A 23,551-nucleotide genomic window follows, 5' to 3' on the forward strand; every position below is an offset into this window, starting at 1 on the left:
AGGAGATTTTTTAATAGCCTCCAGGGATATTTTGTGTTTGTGCATTTTAAAAAAGATATACGTTATTGTATCAAATGAAAAACAACAATAAATGATATTATCCATTCAGCTGTGTGCTTGGCATGAAACGAACTCCAGTGACGGCCTGCACCTTTTCAGCGTAGGTGGTTCACTCCAGTCCTGGGCATGGAATTTAATGTCACTCCAGGCTCCAGGCATGAAAGGAAGGTTTTGCTTAGAGAGCAAGGCATATCATTTAATGCTATTACTGTTAAAATCTCAGTCAGTTTCTGCCCAATTCTAATATTAGACCCAGTCATTTTGATTAGTTGCCAATAAATGCTTTTTAATTAAACTTATATTTAACAGTCACATGCGTCAGTGAGGCTGTGCGCTGACAGTGATGGAAGTGGGTGGATAGCACAATTGAATGTGACAAGAGAAGTGGATCCACTAAGGAAAGGAGACTACTGAATTCCAAGAGAGAGACAGCAATCAAGGGAACAGGAGAGAACAGGAAAAATGAGACTTACAGTTTAGGAGCTCAGATTAAGATTTACTGTGTATGGAATACATGTTTAGGTTTCTTCAGTTATGGATTATTCAGATTTCACTTCATTTTCCTGCTGCTCTACAATACAGAATGTGTTCTCTGCCTTTCAGCACCCCCTCCCCTCCATTTTGACAAGACTGATAGCTTTAACCAAAAGAAAATTTCAAATTCACCCCTGGAAATACTCTCAGAAACCATATTTTAAATTTCCATATATGAATATCACAGTTGCCAGCTTTCACGTGGTAAATAAGCACCCCGACTTTCATAATAAGCCAAAAATCAAGCTAATCCCATTTCAAAACAAGCCAGTCCCTAAGAACCCCAACCTTCTATGTGACTAGATCCCCCCAGCATGCATCTGGGACTGTGGTGGGCCCACTGTGCACCCCTGACGCTCTCTTCCCCCTTGCCCCTGCTTGCTGGGAGCCAATCAAAAAAAAGCAACAAGCTACAAGCCAGTTAAGCCAAAAACAAGCCCAATTTCTGCGTTTTTTCCACGGGTTTAGTATGTCTGATGAATATATATGCCAAAAGGGGTTGCATGTTTATCCAATCAGAAACACAAACAGTAGTGTGTAACTTTCCTGACCAATCATAAAAAGTCATCTGCCGTTTGAACAGCAAATATTGACCGCTTGCAATTCACAGACTTAAAGGAAAAATCACAAAAAATGTTGTGACTGTGAATAGCACCAGGCCCGGATGAACCAATGCGCACTTGGTGCATTTTTACAGGTCCCCCTTTTCAGGGGAGAAAAACAAACACCACCCCCATACACACACACAAAACCAACTTGGGGCAAAGAAGGAGGAGGGTCATCATGTGGAGCGCCCCCATCTGCACACTGTGGCAAGAGCCAAAGGGGTGGAGCAGGGAACTGGGCCAATTTGCAGGATAGGAAAAGCTGCAGGGTAAATGAGAGGTAGGTTCACTGTACAGCATGTACCCCTGGGGCCTCCTATTCCCCTCCATGGGCAGGGAAGATGGGGGAGCCCTCAATTGCCATAGTGCACAGAGCCCCAAAATTCTTTAATTCAGCACAAAATAGCACATACATTTGAAGAAATCTCCCAGTATAGAGTGTGCCTTATAGCTGTTCTCAAGAGTTCAGCATAGGGCACTGCTAGCTACATGGTCCCAGAGAACCACAGTTGTCTCTGTGAGAGGCTATTTCTAGTGTAGCTGTTGAGGGCCTGGAACTGGCAGCCTAAGGGAAATGCAAACCTGTGGAGGGTGAAGAGCACTGATATGACATGGCCTTTGCAGCTTTCCCTGTGAAGGAGGCAGGTTTCTGTGTTCCGCCAAAATCTGATGTTCTGGGTTGTAGCCACTTTTAGCTCCAGATGTTTCAGTCAGAAAAAAACTTTAGAAAAGGTATAGAAAAGTGCTGCTTACTATACTGTTATCGTACCTCCACTTGAAAGCTAGCAGCACTTCAGTACGAAGCAGAGTAAATTAAAACTACAAGATATAATTCTCAAACAACTGGTTTCTTAAATGCAGTTCCAGAAGGAAATATTAATTGCCAGATTGACCCAGCAAAACTCCATGTTTGTTCAGAATAATTGAGAATCTCTGGCTTTACGTTTCTCTCGGCTTTAAGTATTCTGCATCTGTCACGGTTCCTTCCCCACTCTGAACTTTAGGGTACAGATGTGGGGACCTTCATGGACACTTCTAAGCTTAATTACTAGCTTAGATCTGGTATCACTGCCACCATCCAGAATTTTCAGTGTCTGGATCACTCCCTGTGCCCCCAAAACTTTCCCCTCCCCTTGGATCTTAAAACAAGGAGAAATTAACCATTCCCCCCTCCTTTCTCCCACCAATTCCTGGTGAGTCCAGATCCAATCTCCTTGGATCTAAAAACAAGGAAAAATCAATCAGGTATTAAGAAAAAAAAGGCTTTTAATTAAATAAAAGAAAGGTAAAAATCATCTCTGTAAAATCAGGATGGAAAATACTTTACAGGGTAATCAGATTCACATAGCCCAGAGGAACCCCCTCTAGCCTTAGGTTCAAAGTTACAGCAAACAGAGGTAAAATCCTCTCAGCAAAAAGGAACATTACAAATTGAGAAAACAAAAATAAGACTAACACACCTTGCTTGGCTGTTACTTACAAGTTTGAAACATGAGAGACTGGTTCAGAAAGATTTGGAGAGCCTGGATTGATGTCTGGTCCCTCTTAGTCCCAAGAGCGAACAACCCCCAAACAAAGAGCACAAATTGTTCAATAAAATATATGACAGCATCTGTCTGACATCATATATTTTATTGAACAATTTACTGGCAGAGTTTAGGTATACCACTCGCCACCAGCTATACACAGCTTTGATGGAAATATTACTATGCTCTTAGGCTCATCCTTCCCAGAACTGTGTGATTTAAACTGGCAACTGTTTCACAAATACCTGGTATTTTAAAAGACAATGCAAGTTAAAGTATTGAAGACAACCTAAAAATGCTTATATGATATACTTTACCCTCCTATTATAGCATGTTAATATTTGTTTTTTTTCCTCTAAAGACTAAAGGCTTGTCTACACTACAGCTTAAGTCGATGTAACTTGCATCACTCAGGGATATGGAAAACCCCCACCTCCCCCGAAGTGACGTAAGTTACATCAACGTAAAGCAGTGTCTACACTGCTGTATGTTGGCGGGAGATGCTTTCCTGCCAACATAGCATCCGGCTCTCGTTGAGGTAGAGTAATTATGTCAGTGGGAGAGTGCTCTCTCGTCGACATAGCACATCTTTACCAGACGTGCTGCATCAGCGCTGCTGCTGCACTGTAGTGGAGACAAATCCCAAAAATAATAGTAATAATGCTTTGGACTTCACTGGCATCTTTCACCCCAGGACCTCAAGGAATTTACAGTCACTAACATAGGGCTTAACTTCACTCAGAGATAGTCCCAGTTCAGCAGTCAGTGGCCAGCAGCTGGTATAGCTGCACTGGTACTGGCACCTAATTGTAGCTACTGGAAGTACTCTGGATTTTCACTATGGTAACAGAGCAGATGCTGCCTCAGTGTGTATGTTTGTAATGAGCACACATTTACAATGGCATAAAGGTTGGGGTATTTTTAATTGCTAATAGGATTTAATATTCATTAACCTGTTGTTAACAAATGCTTGAATTTCTTATGCCATGTACTTCAGAAGGAGAGCAACTCTGTTTGGCAACAGAAACAATATGGTAGTTAATTTACATTTTGCTCTTCCCTTAAAATATAGTCAGAATGTTTTATAGCAGTATTATTTTTAAGTACACTCGGCAAGCTCTGTTGACTTCAGCTATTTGTGTGTAATTAGTTAGACAGATTTGATTGCCATCAGCTAAGCAAGAGAAGGTGTTTTATTGCTCAGATTCAGTGTAGTGTGTTTATTTCTTTCTTCTACCACTAAATTCCTGCTTAAATAAAAATTAATCTCAGCTGAGCTTTTCCCTTCTGATTTTAATAACCGATCAGAGCAATGAAGATTGTCTATAATCTTACAGTATGAAAAGCTTTTATCTGAAATTACCATATTAATATTTCATCACTAATAGAATTATATATTCTCTTCCAGTAGTTTTCCAGAGTTGTTTTTCAGAACATTAGAGTTATCACTGAAAGTTATACATTTCTCTAAAACTAAACCAGTATTTTATGAGGTGACATCTTTACCAATCTTTGAGATTCAGAGGGCCAAATTCAGGCCTTGAGTAGATGCATGCAACTCCCACTAACTGCTGAAGAACTTTAGTGCACATACTAATGTAGTCAAGGGTTTGGTCTAAATGTAGATTTCTTCATTTTGTAAGTTCGGAGAACAGAGGGCTGCTGCAATCTGTGATGACTAGAGTAATCACATGTACTATTCAGATTATTAATATGTCACTAGATAAATCAGCTGGTTGAGCAGTTCTATTAATATATTTCAATTTGCTGTTTTTGAGTACTTAACTTCAGCAAGCTATTCCCAGGCCAGTATTAGAGTAAGGTGAACTGGAGAACATTAGCTGTAACATTCATAATTTACAAATGACTTCAAAATTTATCACTGTCAGATGGTCTAACAAATCCAGATCTCTCCCCCAATCCCACACCCCCAAAAAGGTTTTTTTTCATTGAGTTCATAGGTTTTGTATCTTTTTTTATACCAATCTTTATCAACTATGCAGTAGTTGTTTAAGTGACTGATAGGACGCGAATGAGATTGTTCTCTAACACAGTTGGATCAAATTAATATCTTATCAATAATCATAGAAATGTCAGGCTACTAGGGACCTCGAGAAGTTGTCAAGTCCAGCCCTGCACAGAGGCAGGCCCAAGTAAACCTAGAGCATCCCTCACAGGTGTTTGTCCAACCTGTTCTTAAAAACCTTCAGTGATGGTTCCTTTGGAAGCCTATTCTAGAGCTTAACAACATTTGTAATTAGAAATGGGAAAAATGAAATGGGAAGATATGTGAGACATGTTAGTGAGCCCTGACCGTTAGAAGTAAGGAAAAAATATTTAGCCTGAAGCGCAGTTTCTAGGAACCGAAATATGTGGAGAGAAAAGCAAGCAGAAAAGCCATCCATACTGTAAGTTAACACAAGCTTTTGTTGATTTTATTTGACTGATTCCATCTCTGTTTTACTAAATCAACAACAAGAGAAGATCCAGTCCTTAGAATGGAATTTGATTTGTGGAAGATAGGAATGGAATGTCCCTTTAGCAGAGCATTATTCATAAGATGAAAACACATAGTTGTTTCTGGGGTGAGCCTTGAGAGAGCCTAAAGTATGGAGTGGCACACAAACACATTCATTTCTGAAAGGTATTTCTTTCTGCCTATGTTTTACAGTCAGTTCAGGCATTAGCAATAGCCAATACAATATATATGGCTGAGAGCATCAAAAAATAAGTGGCCAGTTCCCCAGGTATGCTGACCTCTGCTTGGCAGACATGAGGAGACGGTACATCCTCAAGCTATGCCAGCTGGTACAGCCCGTAGGGGTCTTTTCTGCCAGCCCTGAATCACCATAGCACATTTCACTATGGCTGTATGACTGGCGTGTCCCCATCGCTCATTAGTTATCGAGGTCCAGAACCAGGTTGCATTGAGCCATCAAATGGAATACCCAGCTCTTCTTCCCTTCCACCGTGCCAGAATGGCATAAAGGGAGAATGAGCAGGGACTGAGGATCTGATCCAAAGATTTTAATTTTGTTGACAAATGAATTTTGGATGCATAGGTCATGTTGAGAAGGTATAACAGCTGATAATAGCATGCATAGATATATCACATGCATTGGTGGATGTTGAGATGAGCTCTATTCAAAACCTCCTTTATGAAAAGAATTTGATGCTTAGGGCCCTATTTTCCAACACACATTAACAATACTTTTAGATCATGCATTTGGACAATTACTTAAGCATGTCTAGGCCCTGACCCAAAGCCCACTGAAGTCAATGAAGATTCTCACTGACTTCAGTGCGCTGTGGATCAGGGCCTTATTGATTTAGAGCTAGATTGTGAACATTTCAGTCTCAGTCGTGAGCAATTACTCCTGACGAGTCCTTTTGAATTTAGTGAGACTACTTCTTACAGTAACTGCTCACCAGTGGGAGTAAGAGGTTCACCTTAACCCACAATCCAGCAAAGCACTTAAGCTCATGCTTAACTTTAAGCAGGTAAGTAGTCCCCCCTGTGGTCAAGTGAAGTCTAGACTGGGGCCTTTGTGAATAGTAAATTAAATTTGGCACCAAATAGCTTTATGCGCCACGTGGAAGTTGGTGTGTCCAGATATGGGATTTGGAAGGTCTATAAATGTCCCCACATTTGAAAATTGAGGGTAAAGCACTGAACATTGTGGACTGATCCAGCAAAGATCCTAAGCATGTGCTTAACTTTAAGCACATGAATACAGCAATTGACAGGTGGTGCTAGGTTGGGGCCATTGCCTCTCTTTAGTTACTTAACACTAGAAGCATTCAGCAAATGATTAAATGAGTGTCCAGAATCCAGACTGTACCCAAACCACAAGGTAAGAAATAAAACAATATTCACACTCCAGTTAACATTCATTGCATTTTACTTTTTATTTTAATTCTCATTCAGCAGTAGGCCATAGAAAGAACTCCACAAGCTCTGCATAAAAATCTATCAGACTGTCAACAGGACTACTCATGTGCTTAAAGTTAAGCATGAGCTTAAGAACTCTCCTGGATGAAGCCAAAGTGTTCAGGGCCTTGCATCACTGAGCCCTTCAGTTTTCAAATGTAAGACCCTGTTTAGGACATCCAAATCCCATAACAGAACACAGACTTCCCCCCTATATACATAAGACTATTTTGTGCCTAAGATGCTATTCACGAAGGCCCCAATCTAGACTTGACTACAGTGGAACTACTCACATGTTTAAAGTTGAGCATGTGCTTAAGTGTTTTGCTGGATTGTGACTTAAGGGCCAAACTCTGTGCCCCTTACTCCCATTGGGAAAATGTGTCAGAATATATGAAAAATGGGACTTCTTGGGCCTAGATCTGTTGTCTTTAGCCCTTACTTAGGCAAATCAGTGGCAGCTTTGCCTGAGCATAAACTGAATAAGAACTTAGTTTGGTATCCTACATGTACATCTGATCAGCAATTCTATTGCATCTCTATTTTGAAAATATTATTTAAAAAATTTTTAAGTTAATTTATTTGAAAAGAGCTGCATTATTTAGCTATTTTTAGCTCATGATGACGGCCCGTGAAACTAGGCGCTTTTCTACATAAGGAAACACAATTAAAACCAAAGATGAAGTGTAGCATCTGTTCTTATCAGTTTAATTACTGAGGCAAAAATTACACCTTCTAGAAGACTCGACCTCCCATTCTGAAGAAGACTACTGCTTTGAAGATGGATTCTACTGCTTCAAAAGAAAACCTTCGTGCCCCTTTGGAGGTTCCAGGATAGACGAAGAAGATGATGGCTCCCTCACTGATTCTACAGAAATCTTCAGCTACTGCTCGGACCACTGCTGCTTCACGGAACGCCCATGGGGAAACAGCCTCTAAGAAGATCCTCAGCTCTTCCAGGACATCGCAGATGAGCAGCATCAATGGGACAAGCAGCGCTTCCTTGAAGAAAACCCATGGAGATGCTGCTGCAGGGAGATTTGCACGTCAAGGACGACCTTCTGGGACATCACAGCCAGGACAAACATCATCTCGACTGCTTTTCAGGAGAAGGCTGCTACAAGGAAAACTTCTTCCATCTCCTCTATTTACCAGGATCCTAATGATGATGATTGTCCTACTGTACAAGAAGGTACCTCAGCAAGCAGGACCAGCCTCTCCTCAGAGACTGGCCTCTCCTTAGTGGGACCTCAACACCTCACTAGAGGCTTGCTCCATTGGACCTCTCTATACTACTCTCCCAGATCAAGTTGAACCATCTAGCAAGTCCACTGATATGACTGAAGCCCATCCAGCAGAGGGAGAAGAAAAGGAGAACGATTGCATCTACCTCCAGTATCCCCTCCCTGCGGACATCCTCCTCTGCCCCTTCTGCTATCTGGTCCAAGGATTCCAGTACCTTGACGGTCTCAGCAGACACCTCAAAAAAATCCATAGCAAACAGATCGCCTTCCGGTGTGCCCTCTGTGACTTGCCTTTGAGACGCAGAAGAAATGTAAGTTGCATCAAGTACCTGCAAAGGATTTCTCACACCAGAAGAGTCAGACTCTACCAGTTTGTGTTGCCAACACCCCGTCTCTGCTCTGAATGCAGAAACACCACACGCTTCAGCTCCGGCTGCACAAATACTCCGGCCACTGCATCTCAGCCAACTCCCCCAGAGCCACAGCACGAAAAGGTGATCCAACAATCTACTGAGGGAAGGACAACCCCTGTCCCTGGGATCATCCAACAAGATACTGCCATTGAAAGAGTATGTGTTGCCTCAAATATCCCTAAGCTGGACCCTGCCAAGAGTAGGACTGACACTTCCTTGCAGCTTATACAAGGCAACGCCATTTCCAGACAGCTAGTTCTTCCTTACAGAACAGCCAGCACGATGCCATTATCAGAAGGGTCAGTGCCCCCCACACAGGTAACTTCACAGGACCCTGTCCTCGGAAATGCTAGTGTCACTGCACAGCTACCCAGCGAGACCCAGACAGTGGAGGAGCTATTGCTGCTGGTAGGACCATACAATGGGACCTCACCCCTAAGCGGACCAGCATGGCCTCCAAAACCACCCAACGGGATCTTGCCCCAAGAAGGTCTCATACTACATCAAAGACACCTCCCCACACCCCACTCCAGACAGAACTCACACACAGAAGGACCAGCATCTCTCTGGAAACTCCCAAGCAAGACCGCATCCCTAAAATGGCCAGTATCGCTGCCTCAAAAACTGTCCTTCCTAAAAGGACAAGTACCGCCCTAAAATCTGTAAGGGAAGACACTTCCCTCATTCCAGAGATCACTCCTCAAGATCCAGTCAAACAGAATAATCAGCACAGGGAGGAAAATAGGCAACAGGCTAATCCCACAGCAATTTTCCAGTCTGAGCCTGTGGAAATTAAGCAACCAGAGAAGCAGCAGCACACAGTGAGGGCCGCCACACCATGGCAAGCTTCTTGGATAGAGGAGATGGGGAGGACAGCCTCCATCGATGACTTTGACCTCTTTGTAAACGGACTCACTAAAGACCTGTCTGCAGAAATCGTATCTGGGAGGAAGGGAACTCAGGAGAACACACTGACTGTTCACAGAACTCCTGCCGGGAGACACCACCACCACCACCACCACCACCACAGGAGAGAAGCCAGGAGAAGGAACATCAGTCACTGGTATGACCCAGCAGCAGCTTCTAGGATCCAGAAGCTCTACTGGTCAAACGGCCCTATGGCTATGAGAGAAATCCTCCAACGGGTCCTCGTTTTACTGTGCAATCCCATCCGAGAGACTATTCTCGTACTTCAAGGGTGTGTTTGACCATCTAGATCAGAACGACACGCCTAATTCTCAATTACAATTACTGAGGGACAGTCTCCACTCATTGATATATTTTGCTTTCCACAACTAACTCTCTGTACAACTCTTCATGAGTGATGTACCTGAGTATTTGGATTCTAATATCTAAATTGTATTGTTAAATTTATTCTCCTAAATTTGGGTTATTGCTGTTTATGTACTCTATGTATCATATGACTTTTAAAAACAAACTCTGTATTTGTGGATCATCTGAGCACTATACCCAGATGTACAGACACTCTTTTCTCAACCTATGTAGTACATAATTTTTTTAACATTAGCTTTAATAAATGTTTTAAATCTCTCCTAGGTCTAATTTCTAATATGTCCTCTATTGAAACGATTCTGCTACAATGAGAGGTTCACTAAATCATAAAATAGGTATTTTCCAACTGTAGGTGCCATTATGCTACTGTACTTATATTTGGAAACTTCAAATATATGTAACAAAAAATCAGTACAGTACTGCTTTTTGTTTGCTGCAAAGAAATTCATCTTTGAACTAAAATGTATTTTATTTTTTTGAAAGAGGGAATTTGCAGCCACCCACAACCAAGATGTATTATTTATGCAATTCCACAAATGAATATAGCACTTTACAAAGCAAATAGGAAACGCATAAGAAGTATAAGACTCAGTGAGTTTATACTATGTAGGCCAGATTATTTAGGTTGCAGAACACAGTCCTGAGTGTTATCGAATGTCTTCAACTCCCATTAACAATTGGAAATGGAAGTGCTTAATGATTTTCAGTCATATATGGGGCAACAGTTCCGCCCAAGAGGGTGTGGAGATAGCACTGGTAAGTAGATCAGCTTATGAATGATTCCACATAACAAGTGGGTTTGAAGGAGGTGAACGCTATATCCAGGGGCAATGGATGTAAAGGAAACAACTAACAAGACATGGGAGCTCTTTGCTAACAGCCAGAGCAATGAGAAATGGAAGCACAAAACTGAGGGCTGGTCAACACTAGAAAATTGGGTTGGCATAATTGCATTCCTCAGGAGTGTGAAAAATCCACACCCCTGAGTGGCGTAGTTAAGTACTCATGTAGGCAGCACCAGGTCAACAGAAGAATAGTCCATCACCCTAGCTTCCACCTTTCCTGGACAGGGCCGGCTCCAGAAGTTTTGCCGCCCCAAGCAGCCAAAAAAAAAAGCCACGAGCGCGATCTGCGGCAATTCAGCAGGAGGTCCTTTGCTCCAATTGAGAGTGAGGGACCCTCCGCCAAATAGCTGGATATGCTGCTCCTCTCCGAAGTGGCTGTCCCAGGCACCTGCTTGCTAAGCTGGTGCCTGGAGCCGGCCCTTCTCCTGGAGATAGATTACCTGTGCTGATGGGAGAACTCTTCCTGGCAGTGTAGGTGGTGTCTGCACTGAAGTGCAGTAGTGACGCAGCTGCATCAGCGCTGTTGTAGCGTTTTAAGTGTAGACAAAGCCCTAAGAGTGGAAAAAAAAGATAAAGGGGCAGTAACAACAGAGGAATCAGAAGAGTTTAAGGAGCTAAAAGGTGAAAAATAGGAAATGAAACTAGCAGTGTTGGGTTAAGAGGAGCTTTAACGTGATGCAGTAGAAGTCAGGAAGCCAAATTAGAATAGATTGCTATAGCAATAGCAAATGTCTCAAAAGCTTCTTTTACAAGTGACATGCAGCCATAAATAATGATAATTAATGCTCAAGTGCTCCCTTGTCGAGAATTTTCTTCATTAAAACTGTATGGTTTCTTTAAAATTTTGAGTAAGTCACCTGCTTATAATTTTCATTTACAAGAATGAAATGAAACAGCTTGGTCAAACCCCCAGTGTATCAGACAAAATCCAGTTCTTGGACTTTGCATTCCTTTGCTGTAATCAAAAATATCATACTTATAAACAGCATTAAGACAGAAAGGTGGGTGGAGAGACTCTGCAAATTTGTGAAGTTCAATTTCTCTTCAATTTGCTTCTTATGCTTGGCTGACTAGAGATCTTAAGAATTCTGAATATTCTGTCATGAAGGCAACTGCTTGTATCTAAACAGATACTTCACTGACAGTGAAGAGGTTGTCACTGACATGAAGAGGTTGACATAGAGGACTTTAAAAAGTGTGAATGTAAATCAATCACTGACGTTTCATCAGTGATTGTGCAGAAATTTTTTATCTAATGTTCGAGCAGGCATGTGGTGACATGCTTGCAGGAGTGATGAAGGGTCAGAGAAGGCAGAAGTACATAAAGGATGAAATCCTGGACTCACTGATTTCAGTGGGGGCCAAGATTTTTCCCTCCGTATCACCAGGGCTATATCTTTTCTGGTTTTGTTTAGATCACACTAGTCCCAGAGAAAGATTGTCTCTCTCCTAAACTTACTCTGATTTCAGAAAATGATTCTCCATATTTGAAAACAATAGTATAACTACAGTTTTAAGGAACTATGTAGAGAGGTTGGAATTTCATCCTTATTCCTTCTCACAAGCTATAATATGTATAATAAACTATTTTCAAAGAAAATGTGGAAGATTAATATGTACAAATTTTATATGTGTAATATGTATAAATTTTCAACCAATTTATAATATTCAGATGATCACAGAAGGATCTACTTCCTCTCACAATAGTTGAACGCCAGGGTAAATTCACTGACAACACGTTGATAACTTACTACAGCCTTCTCTTCCCCCCCCCACCCCCTTTATGGGAGTCAGATTCTGGAGGCTGACATGCATCAATAGCCCTCTATAGGGTTGTTTTTGTTTTCCCCCATGAAATTGTTTTTAGGTGTGGATTGTGAGGACTTATAGTAGATACAATAACATGCATGGGAGAACTCTTCCCCCTACAACAACATGCATCTGAGGAAGTGGGTATTCACCCACGAAAGCTCATGCTCCAAAACGTCTGTTAGTCTATAAGGTGCCACAGGATTCTTTGCTGCTTTAGTAGATACAATGGGCATGGGTAGTGCCATATACAATTCCAAATCTCAGAGAGATTGCTAGTTAGAGCTGGTTGGAAAATATCCATCAGAACTTTTCTTCAGTTAAAGCTCTCCTAAATAGCACTGAGGTCACTGGGGCTGTTCAGCATATGCCAACTCAGGACTTCTCTTCACCAGTTCTGTAGTTTCTGCCCAGCCAGTGGCACACTTTGTTGCTTTTCAGTTGTGTTCTGTTGGTTGCATTTGGGCCTCAGATATGTCCAAAAAATCATTTACACCTGCAGCCTCAGTACACCCTTTGAAAGCAGTGCCTCTGCAGGTGCAAAGAACTCTTGTCCTGTCTGAGAACTAAAGACTAGAGCTGGCTGAAAAAAATTTATAGCAAAATTCTGATTTGTCAAAACCAGAACTTTTAATGGAAACTTTTATTGTTTTTGTCAGGAAGGTTTCTCAGGTCCAGGATGACATTTCTGCAAACAGCGAGCGTTTGCACCCTCACCTGGGGTATGGGAGACCCAGGTTTAAGTCTCTGATCTACCTGATTCAGAGCATGGCCTTGAACCTGCATTTCCCGTACCCAGGTGAGTGCCTAAAACATCATGCAGTAGAGTCTTTCTCTTCGTCCACCCCCCAAAGAATAGTTATTTATACAAAGTGGATCAGCTCCAATAGGAGAGGTTGAGCAGCTTCCCATCCCAGATAGCTAAGCAGAAACACTGGAAGCCTTTGGAATGAAGAAATGGCAAAGCTAGAGATCTTGTTGGATTGCTGCCCTGGGTAGGCTTATGGGAGGAAGAAAGCTGGACATGTTAGGGGAAGGGTATCTAATGCCTGTGCTCTTGGGGTCTGCCTTGGTATGGAGAATTTCTCAGACACTGTATGCTGTGTGCAATCCAGCAAGCTCACAGATAGTTCTGATGAGCTGCTTTTTGAGATACTGTGGGGCTTGAACAAAAACATTTTAACTCCTAGCTCACTAAGGGTATGTCTACATCTACAATTTTGCAGCGCTGGTTGTTACAGCTGTATTAGTACAGCTGTATAGGGCCAGCGCTGCAGAGTGGCCACACTCAGCCCTCGTCCAGACTAACCCGCGGCATCGGCGGGTTAAAATCGATTGCTCGGGGATCGATATATCGCGTCTAGTCTGGACGCGGTGTATCGATCCCCGAGCGCGCTTACATCGATTCCAGAACTCCATCAATCCGAACGGAGTTCCGGAATCGACACGGAGAGCCGCGGACATCGATGCGGCGCCGTCCAGACTGGTGAGTACCTCGATTTTAGAAATTCGACTTCAGCTACGTTATTCTCGTAGCTGAAGTTGCGTATCTAAAATCGATTTTAATTCCTAGTCTGGACGTGGCCTCACAGCAACCAGCGCTGCAAGTGGTGTTAGATGTGGCCACACTGCAGCGCTGTTGGGCGGCTTCAAGGGGGGTTCAGGGAACGCGAGAGCAAACCGGGGAAGGAGACCAGCTTCCCCGCGGTTTGCTCTCGCGTTCCCCGAACCCCCCTGCAAACCGCAGGGAAGGAGACCTGCTTGCTCGGGGATTCGGGGAACGCGAGAGCAAACCACAGGGAAGGAGACCTGCTTGCACTGGGGTTCGGGGAACGCGAGAGCAAACCGGGGAAGGAGACCAGCTTCCCCGCGGTTTGCTCTCGCGTTCCCTGAACCCCCCTGCAAACCGCAGGGAAGGAGACCTGCTTGCACAGGGGTTCGGGGAACGCGAGAGCAAACCGGGGAAGGAGACCAGCTTCCCCGCGGTTTGCTCTCGCGTTCCCCGAACCCCCCTGCAAACCGCAGGGAAGGAGACCTGCTTGCTCGGGGGTTCGGGGAACGCGAGAGCAAACCGGGGAAGGAGACCAGCTTCCCCGCGGTTTGCTCTCGCGTTCCCCGAACCCCCCTGCAAACCACAGGGAAGGAGACCTGCTTGCACGGGGGTTCAGGGAACGCGAGAGCAAACCGGGGAAGGAGACCTGCTTGATTACCAGAGAGGCTTCCTCAGGTATGCTGGGATACCTGCTTATTCCACGGAGGTCAAGAAAAGCGCTGGTAAGTGTCTACACTTGATTACCAGCACTGGATCACCAGCGCTGGATCCTCTACACCCAAGACAAAACGGGAGTACGGCCAGCGCTGCAAACAGGGAGTTGCAGCGCTGGTGATGCCCTGCAGATGTGTACACCTCCTAAGTTGCAGCGCTGTAACCCCCTCACCAGCGCTGCAACTTTGTGATGTAGACAAGCCCTAAGATTCCAGATGCCTTCCAAATGAAAGCACACACAGAACAATATACATCCCTGTCTGTATGCCTTAAGTCTCCAAAGGGTTGTTTCTAAGGTCTTTACATTCTGATTTATCTAAGTTGTTATAAACTACTGCTCAAACGCAGGATCACCTTTGCATACTGACTTTTGCTACTTTCTCCGGCATTTTTCACTGTCTACTAAGAGTGTGATCCTGGCTTTAATCCACATCATCTATTGCTATGGCATTTTTTTCCTTAACTTTTCCTTTATCCATTGAATTTTCAAAGAGAAAAAGAGAAGTGTAGCACAGCATAGGTAAAAGTCTAGTTGAAAGGCTTTCCTGAAACATATCACCCACATCAACAATCTTTCACACAGGATCACATTCAAAATAAAACCCAAAGTTCTGTCTCAGAACTTCTACTAATTACCTATGGAGAAAAGAGCAGGTAGCTTAATTATTATATATAACAACTCCATCTTCTCAGAAGTTTTCTTTCTCTATGTTAAATGCTATAGCATTAAGTCCGTGACTCCCATTGACTAGTCACATATCTGAAAACTCCATGTAGCACTTTGTAAATTGTACTTAGCATGGAAACATCTATACCTTTTCTCTGAAGCTAGCTCTTAGTGTCTCACAAAGGTTTGCTAGTAAATTTCCAAGGAGTTACATTCAGGATTGTAAAGGCCACAAAAAACCTGATTCTGCTCAGTTTCCCGCCTGGTGGAGTCATTTACACCTATGCAAAGTAGGTGTCAAACATTAGCAAATCAGAGTGGGTGTTTTTACACCTTCTTTGCCTAGGTGTGAATGATAACACAAAGTTCAAGCCTGTTAGGAATCAGATCCTAAAATTCTACCAAACTATCAGTTTACTTGTGAATAAGACTAATAATGATTAAGATTTTAGCTAACTGGTAATGCTTTTGTGACATAGTTTTTTTTTAATATAATGCAGTAATACTTATGTCCAATGAAGCTTAATGATTTTAAACTAACAGGCTTTTGAAAGTAATATTTGTATGCCCTGATTGAAGGCTATAGTATTCTAATCATTACCATACCAAAATGTAATTTCATGGTGTCTTCCAAGCTTTGAGAGTAATTTTATTTCTTTATTTCACCTTAGGCTTACCTTATGGATGGGAAGAAGCTTACACAGCAGATGGAATCAAGTACTTTATCAAGTGAGTACCGGCATCAAAGTTATGTAAGCGGTTTCTATCACATCTGGAGGATGACAGGGAGAGATTCAGATAATCGGGGTAAAAAGATCTAAACTTTCTAGGAGGAACATTAAAATCAGTAACATGACCAGAAACATCATCTCTCTTATAAACAGCTTGTTAGTGACATCATTTATAGACTTTTTTAGGGACAAACGTATATATATAATGAGACTGGGCTTTTCAAAGAATTCCAAGGGAATTAGGTACCCAAATCCTATTGAAATTCACTGGTAGTCAGGTGACTAACTTCCAACCTCATCTTGCTTTGGTTACTTCAAAAGTCTTTGATCCTTTCAATGTTGCAAATAGGGATGGGAAAATCCCAACCCCTAAAAAGTTCATGGGCCCGAACATTCACATGCTAAAATGAAAAAATCAGTGTTAAAACTGGTTGGGAGCCTCAGTGCTGGGGAAACATCAGACAGTACTCAGTTATTTGGGAGCGGTAGCTCTGGCTCCGACCCTAGGAGCTGTTTCCGTAGTAACACACAAACCTTAGGGCTCTCTAGATGCACTGACACCTTTGCTGAATCTGGGAGATGGCACCTGTGCCCCATACATTACTTAAGCAAAACCTCAGAATCCTTTGCACTGTCAGCAGTTTTTCCTGGGCAGCCACATAGACAACTCAGGGACACAGCTTGGTGTCTGTGCATCATTTTATTCTATTCTGAGCAGATAGTATCTGAGCACCTCCCAGTAATGCATTTTTTCATCTCTTTTTATGGTTTCCTTTTTAGCGTTTCTATTCTTTTTTCCCCTCTCCCCTCCCTTTTTGCTCTTTTTGTCTTTCTTTATCATCTTGTCCTCTGTCATCTATGCATATTGGCACCCATCACAGTTTCTATAGGGCCAGAAAGCTTTGCACATGCAGAAAGCAGAGGAAAATGAATAGCATGCTAATAAGTTTCCTTCTGCAGTCTCTTTTGTGTGTAAAGGCTTCAATCCCTTGTAGACCAGTCAGTTACCTTCTGTATCGTGTACTTCGTCAAGAACTGGTTGTGAAGGAGTACTGGCTAGCTTGGTACAAAACTAATCAGTTTTTCTTTGTATCCAGACAAGTGTTAAAGAGCCTAGATGCTGACAGAAACTGACTAAACCTAATCAACTTCCATCTGCAATCTTTTCACCCAGAAAACCGCACAAGGAAAAGGACTAACGTGGTAGTTTCTCTTTGTAACTAGTCCCAGCAGAATGTCTTTTAACGTGTGATTACCCTCTGTAGCTGCCCAGACTATATCTAAAACCATTCCTGTTGTGTCAGAAAGTCATGTTCTTGTTTTGTAGAAAATGGACTTCATAGCCAGCTTTGTATCTGGAATTAAATTGTTCTGTTATTGTAATGGATTGAAGGAGCAGAGTGGTAGGCATTTCATCATAATTATAAAGTAAACAAGAGACTCCCAAGTTTCCTGCCATTGATTTAAAAGAGAAGTTATTACTTGCTAAGCTTTCCACTTAAAATGTTAATCATAGGGTCACTAACTTAAAATCACAGAGTTCTGACAAGTCAAATTTTCACTGCCTTTAGGTTAGCCTACCCTTACTCAGTGAATATTGCCATTGAAATTGGGCCCGTTACCAAGATCTTTTGTCATATTCTTTGTGAATTTCAGTGCTTGTCAATGCAAATATTTTAGCTATATTAAAAACTTCTGCTGTCAGTATGTATCTCGAGTATTTTAAGCCAAAGAAAAATAAATAATCTGATTCAATTTCTGTTATTTTAAGAAAAATACATATATGGCTATCTCCTCACTGTCATAATCTGCTCAGTGTATAGTATAACTACCATTGTCTCAACAGCCAGGATGCTTGTCATCTCCGTTGCATTAGTGTTACCAAAGAAGAGAGGAGATTGGAAAAAAAAACTGTGCTCCTGGTGATTACTGGTTAGTTAAATCTATTCATTATGTTAGTCAATAATGCATCATCATTTCAGCGTGTGCAGTATAGCGTAGATGTTATAATAGCAAACAAACTTGTGTCACCAAAAATAAGATTAAGGAAAAATCTGTGTGGCCAAACGTCACCTGCAGTTGAATGAATTTTCTGACAACCCTCCTAAGACTAGAGGAGAGGTGACATTGAGATGAAACAATAAAACGTGATATAAATTACTATGACAAGGTATACAAAGCTTTAAAAGTAATCACCCTCAGGGGGGAGACTAGAAAATACAAAGCACTGAGATCAGGCCCTTTTTGTCATGTGCTCTTGGGTTTTTCTTAATTACAGGATTTCCTTCATAATTTTTTTCTGAAAGATTAAAAGAAAAAAGCCAGTAGTGCAAGTTCATTATTTTCAACAAGTGAGGGAAAGGTGAAAATATCTTTAAACTTAAGGCGAAAGCATCCAGTATGATACATATACACATGCATGGCACAGGTAAAGAATCACAAAATACCTTATAGATCTAGGATACCAGCATGATTATAAACCATCTGAACCTGAGCCAAAGCCCATCAATGTTAATGGAAAGTTGTCCACTGATGTTAAAGTGGGCTTTGGATCAGGACCCCTCTATCTTGTTGTTTGTACCCTAATATATAAAGGTCTGCTTTTTGCTGTGAAAGATCATGGCTGATTATTTAAGACCTACCTGCCTGTCAGCAGGGGTTTGTGAGTTTGATTTATGTTTGCAAAGTGTTCTGAGATCCTTTGGTGGAAGGCACTAGCAAGCAAAGTTAGCATTATTATGAAACAGTTGAGTTAATGTTGTTATGTTGAGTCTGAATGAGAACTGAGCATCCAAACTGAGCACCCTGCACTCTGTTAGACTTTGGATCCAGTTTTAGATGCAAACTTTATATCCTCAGGCCCGTCTCTAGTAGCTATTTATTTAGTTAATATCAGGTATCCCTTACACCTTTATTTTCATTATTCTCTAAATGCTGTAGAGAGTAATGTGTGATATGCTGCTGGTGTCTATGAATATTTTATTGTTGACCTACCTGAGTTAAGGTCTGATTCTGCTTCTGTTGAAGTTAATAGACAGAGTTTCATTGATTTTAATGGAAGCAACATTGACCCCCAAAAGTAAATACTCAGTTTTATCTGTTCACTACCTGCACAAAGTGAGATACTGATGCATATAATTTGGGGTTAAGGCAAAGAAACCTTAGGTTGAGTGAAGGTCCCTAGGTATCAGAATAAGATACCTAGGGACCTTCCCCTTGCCTAGACGAGTCTCTGTGTAATCAGTTAAGATGGCTCTCAGGCTCCTGTGTGTTGCTGGAATGGCACAAAGCAGCCTTATCACGAAACAGGATCCAGTTCACCATCTTTTATAGTAGAGTGGTCTTGAAAATTTAATTGTAATTTCTGACGGAATTCAAATGGGCAGTGAAATGAACATAAAGTTTCTTGATATCCTGAGAGTAGCTAGACATATATTTTTCATGTAAATCATTCCTATTCATTCACATTTTGGTTCTGTACCTGTTCTTTTATAGGACAAGCAAATTGCTCTTAATCCTGCCCCAAATGAGAAGATACTGTATATCTGCAAAGTGCTAAGTACTCTAGTCCTGATCCAGCTGAGCACTTAGGCATGTGGTTAACGTTAAGCCCAAGAGTAGGCCCATTGTATAATGGAACTGTTCATGTGCCTAAAGTTAAGTACATACTTAAGTGCTCTGCTGGGTCAGGGCCAGAGTGCTTAGTACCTGACAGGATCAAGCCCAGTATTCTTACTACATTCGTCATACTGGGATAGAATCCATACATTTACTGTGCAAAGCATAGTGGCCCCACCTGTGCAACCCTTATTCGTGGTAATTACCACTTACTCATTCTCCACCCCCACTGACAACCAGTATGAGTAAATGTTCCCCAATCTGAGTGAGAGTTGCACAATTCAGACTGACGCTTTTGAACCGGTACTGTGGACACACTGGACTCAAATCCCAAACACACTTGAAGCCAGCTTTAGTTGGACTTAGACTTGCAATTTCCTATCCATTGCATTTTGTTCATATTTGTCAACTTTTCACTGAAGCTAGATGGAAATTTATTGTTCTATCTAAGCCTGTCAAGGCTGCTGTTCACATATGAACCATGTTATCTAGAAAAGGGCATATGCTGGCGAGTTGTGTTGTATTTCCCTTGCCTTCCTGATCTAATCAGCTGAGATGCCTCCTTGTGATTGGAAAGGTCAGTAGAAACCTTTCCACTTGATTTCTCAGTGAGTGAGAGCAAGATTATGTTTTAGCTGAATTCTCTGATCCTATTGGAAAAAACTAGGAAAAGCAAACAGTTTACTCTGTGTGTGTGTGTGTGTGTGTGTGTGTGTGTGTGTGTGTGTGTGTGTGTGTGTGTGTGTGTGTGTGTGTGTGTGTGTGTGTGTGTGTGTGACTTTGACAGGAAGTGATTTAATTTGACAGGAAGTGATTTAAGTTAGCATATTATTCTTCCATCAGGTGGGTGAAACACAGCTGTGTTAATATTAAGGGCTCATTCACAGAGCAACATTATCCTGCCTCTTACCAGTTAGAAGAACAGTCAGCTAAAATTTTGGTTGATGTCCATTCAGTACATTGTTAAGTTAATAATCTGGCAAATTGTTCAATTCCTATGAGTGATTAGGCACATGTTATTTTGCTTGTGGAGAGGACTTCCACAAAGGCACATAAGAGATGAAGAGGGTGGTGAGTGAGGCCTCTGCAGTGGGGTGAAAATGATTTTCCCCTGGACCATTGTGGAAGTTATATGTAAAGTAGTGTATTTAAGTTTCTGTGTCAGCCAGAAAAAGCAGGAACTTTTTTTTTAACTTACTACTACATTGTCCTTAATTCATCGCTGGTGCCTGCAGCTAGAGATATTAGAGCTGACACAGTATTCTCATAGTGATTCAGAACATACCATATATGCTGCAGCACACAAGTTCTGCTTGAGCCCTTGTGTTTAATATGCTGATTATTTTCAGATGTAGGTTACTGCAGGAGATGTATACCAAGGAATGTGGTGAAGAAATAACTTAGGAAATTAAAACAAGTAGTGTTTTCCAATACAATTTTACATACGCTGCAGTTTCCGCAAATAAAACCGATAAAGTAAAAGACTCATTTTGTGGAGATGTATGCACATTGAATTTTACATGAAACATTGAAAATAGGGTATTGCCACTTTTGGCCTATAAAAGAATTGGTTGGTTTGCTCAGTCGGTCAGGCTGAATCAAGGTTCTGTTCTATGTAAATCTGAGGTCCTTGCTCCACTTGCTACAGTCTTGTTACCCTGCATTTATACCAGTGTGACTGAAAGCCGAACTGGGGCCTAAAGAAATGACAAGAGCTGTAGCAGTTGGCAAAATCCATGGTTGCTTAAATATCTGTAATAGCAACAAAATGACTGGTCTCACACAGCAGAAGAAATGTCACATTTCACTGTTCATCTAATTTCTTTTCATTTGGGTTCTGTGACCAGTAGAAAGTCACAAATGCAGTTTCTCGTTTATCTTGCTGCCTCAGTGGAATGCTGGACCTGCTGAATATGCTTGAGAGGATTCTGTTGAGAGCTGCACTTTGAAGTTAAACTTTTGCTGACGTGGTAATAAGGTGCAGATCAGTAGAGGATGAACCTCCTGTGGCGGGAGTTCAGCAGAGAAAAAGCCTCAGATGTTCTGCTGCTTTCCACACCATCCTCACTGGTTGAGTGTGCAAATTTGGGCTGGAAATCTCACAAGAACAGGCTTTCTCCTGAGGTTTTCCACACTTCCAATCCTTATCTAGAAATCAACAATAGCAGCTGTTTCTTAGTACAGTCCTTACCCAGGATGCTAGGACCTCTGGATCTCTGTCATCACAACCCCCCGTGGCATATCCCAGACTCCATTGTCCACATCAGCCTTTGCAAGATTAGCATAGAGACATCCTCCTTGATATGTGAAGTGGAAGAGTGCAAAGTTCCCGGGCATAACCACTGTCTGAAATCTCTCACTCTCAAGAGCTCTCCCCACTCCTGAGATTAAAATGGTGCAACGGTTCTTGCTCCAGATGTAATTGGATATTGTTTCTTGTGGACAAAGTCAGACTTTGCTTACACCATTGGCTCCAAGGAGCTTGCACGGAACGCAAGCCTGCCCAAAACTGGATCTTTGCAGGACAGCCTTATAAGAGAAGGGTGAATCCCTTTGTGTAAAGTTAATTTGAAAGTTAACTATTCACAGCAAGAAGCAAGTGCCACAGAAGTCCCCTACCTCTAACAAAGTGTGATACAAATTTCCAGAAGAGCTTACGTAAGGTTAAAAGGTATCCTTTTCTAGAAGGAACATACCCAGAGGTGCTTCTAATCAGCTGATCCTGTTCAGTAGGATTTAATCTAATTGTTGTATGTTCAAATAGGGATTATGTTTGGTACTTAGAGCACTAGCACTAATTCTGTAGCCCTCTTGTACTGTTTGGCTGTGAATTTCAATCCTTTCTTTCTCTTTGGTATTTAGAACAGCTTAAGTCCTGAGGTACTCAGAACTATTTTACCACTCCAGTGGGTACAACCAGGCATTGAAACGTGGTTTGGTTGTCATGACAGTTGTAATTCCCCAAATGTTGCCACATGTAAACTCACCTTAAATTTGAATTCCGTCATCTTCTTAACATATTGTTAAGCTGTGGAGTGAACAAAAACTGCAATGACTCCGTTTGAATTAATTAAGATTTTACAGTTTGCTAAAGATAATTATTTTTAATTAATAAGCTGCTTCACATGCAAGGTACTTTATTGGGCTGTCAGGTAGTTGGGACTCTTAATTCTATCTCTTGTGGATCTCATGCAATAAACGCATTCCAGGACAGAAGCTGAATATCATATAAGAGTGAGGTAGCTTGCTATGAAATTTCTATAAATATCTTTGAAGGGGAGTGAAACAGTATGAAGTGCATGAGAAATCAGAGTTTAAAAGAAGTAAACCAGCTGGTTTCTGTTACATACTACAGTGAAACCCAGTTATATGAATAACTGACATGAATAAAACATTTACATGGATGCATTTTTGTATACATGTCATTGAGAGTTAGAGCTGGAACATGAATAAAATGTTTGAGAATTTTTTTAATCTCCACCATTAGGGCACTTTAGTGCCTCATTTATTCATTTTTGATCAGCCACGTTGTTAAGCATCCAATGGTCAAGCACTGGCAAGCATGGAGAAATTACCTTTCAAACTGCAGAGCTGAAGCTGTTATGGGCAGTAAGGCCAAGTCTGTGGGGTATGTGGTTGCCGGGAAAAGTTCAGAAGTGATATAAATGGTGCTGTGGGTTACACACTAGTACGCTGGTGGAAAAAGTGAGCATAATTTGCACTGACTTGACTTTCAGGGGTATAAAATGAATATAAATCCTACCAATGGAGTGGTGAGTGGGGATCAGATAGGGTCCCTGACATACGTGGCTGTGCCTCCAACTGATGTCAGTGAGGACTGAACTTGGTCCCAAGAGGGTCTGAAGTGATATGATGCAACTTAAAGTAATGTGAAGGGAAAGTTGAATTTTATCTCTTACCGTCCTGCTACAATCAACAAGTCATGTAAGCGGCACTCATTTTTCATAACCACTGGTACAGATGGCACTGCTTTGCCACTTACACTCAT

General features: G+C 41.7%; 1 protein-coding gene across 10 annotated transcripts in view; it reads left to right on the forward strand.

The window, feature by feature from the left end:
* The window catches only part of STXBP4 (syntaxin binding protein 4), a 141,002-nt gene that overhangs the window by 98,364 nt on the left and 19,087 nt on the right, over nucleotides 1–23,551 (forward strand). For all 10 annotated transcript variants that reach the window (XM_030534647.1, XM_030534645.1, XM_030534644.1 and 7 more), the window contains one exon: nucleotides 15,865–15,922. In XM_030534647.1, coding sequence (XP_030390507.1) covers nucleotides 15,865–15,922 — 58 coding nt within the window. The remainder of the gene's footprint in view (nucleotides 1–15,864; nucleotides 15,923–23,551) is intronic.

Source organism: Gopherus evgoodei, chromosome 15 (genome assembly GCF_007399415.2).
Source record: "Gopherus evgoodei ecotype Sinaloan lineage chromosome 15, rGopEvg1_v1.p, whole genome shotgun sequence".
Taxonomy (NCBI): domain Eukaryota; kingdom Metazoa; phylum Chordata; order Testudines; family Testudinidae; genus Gopherus; species Gopherus evgoodei.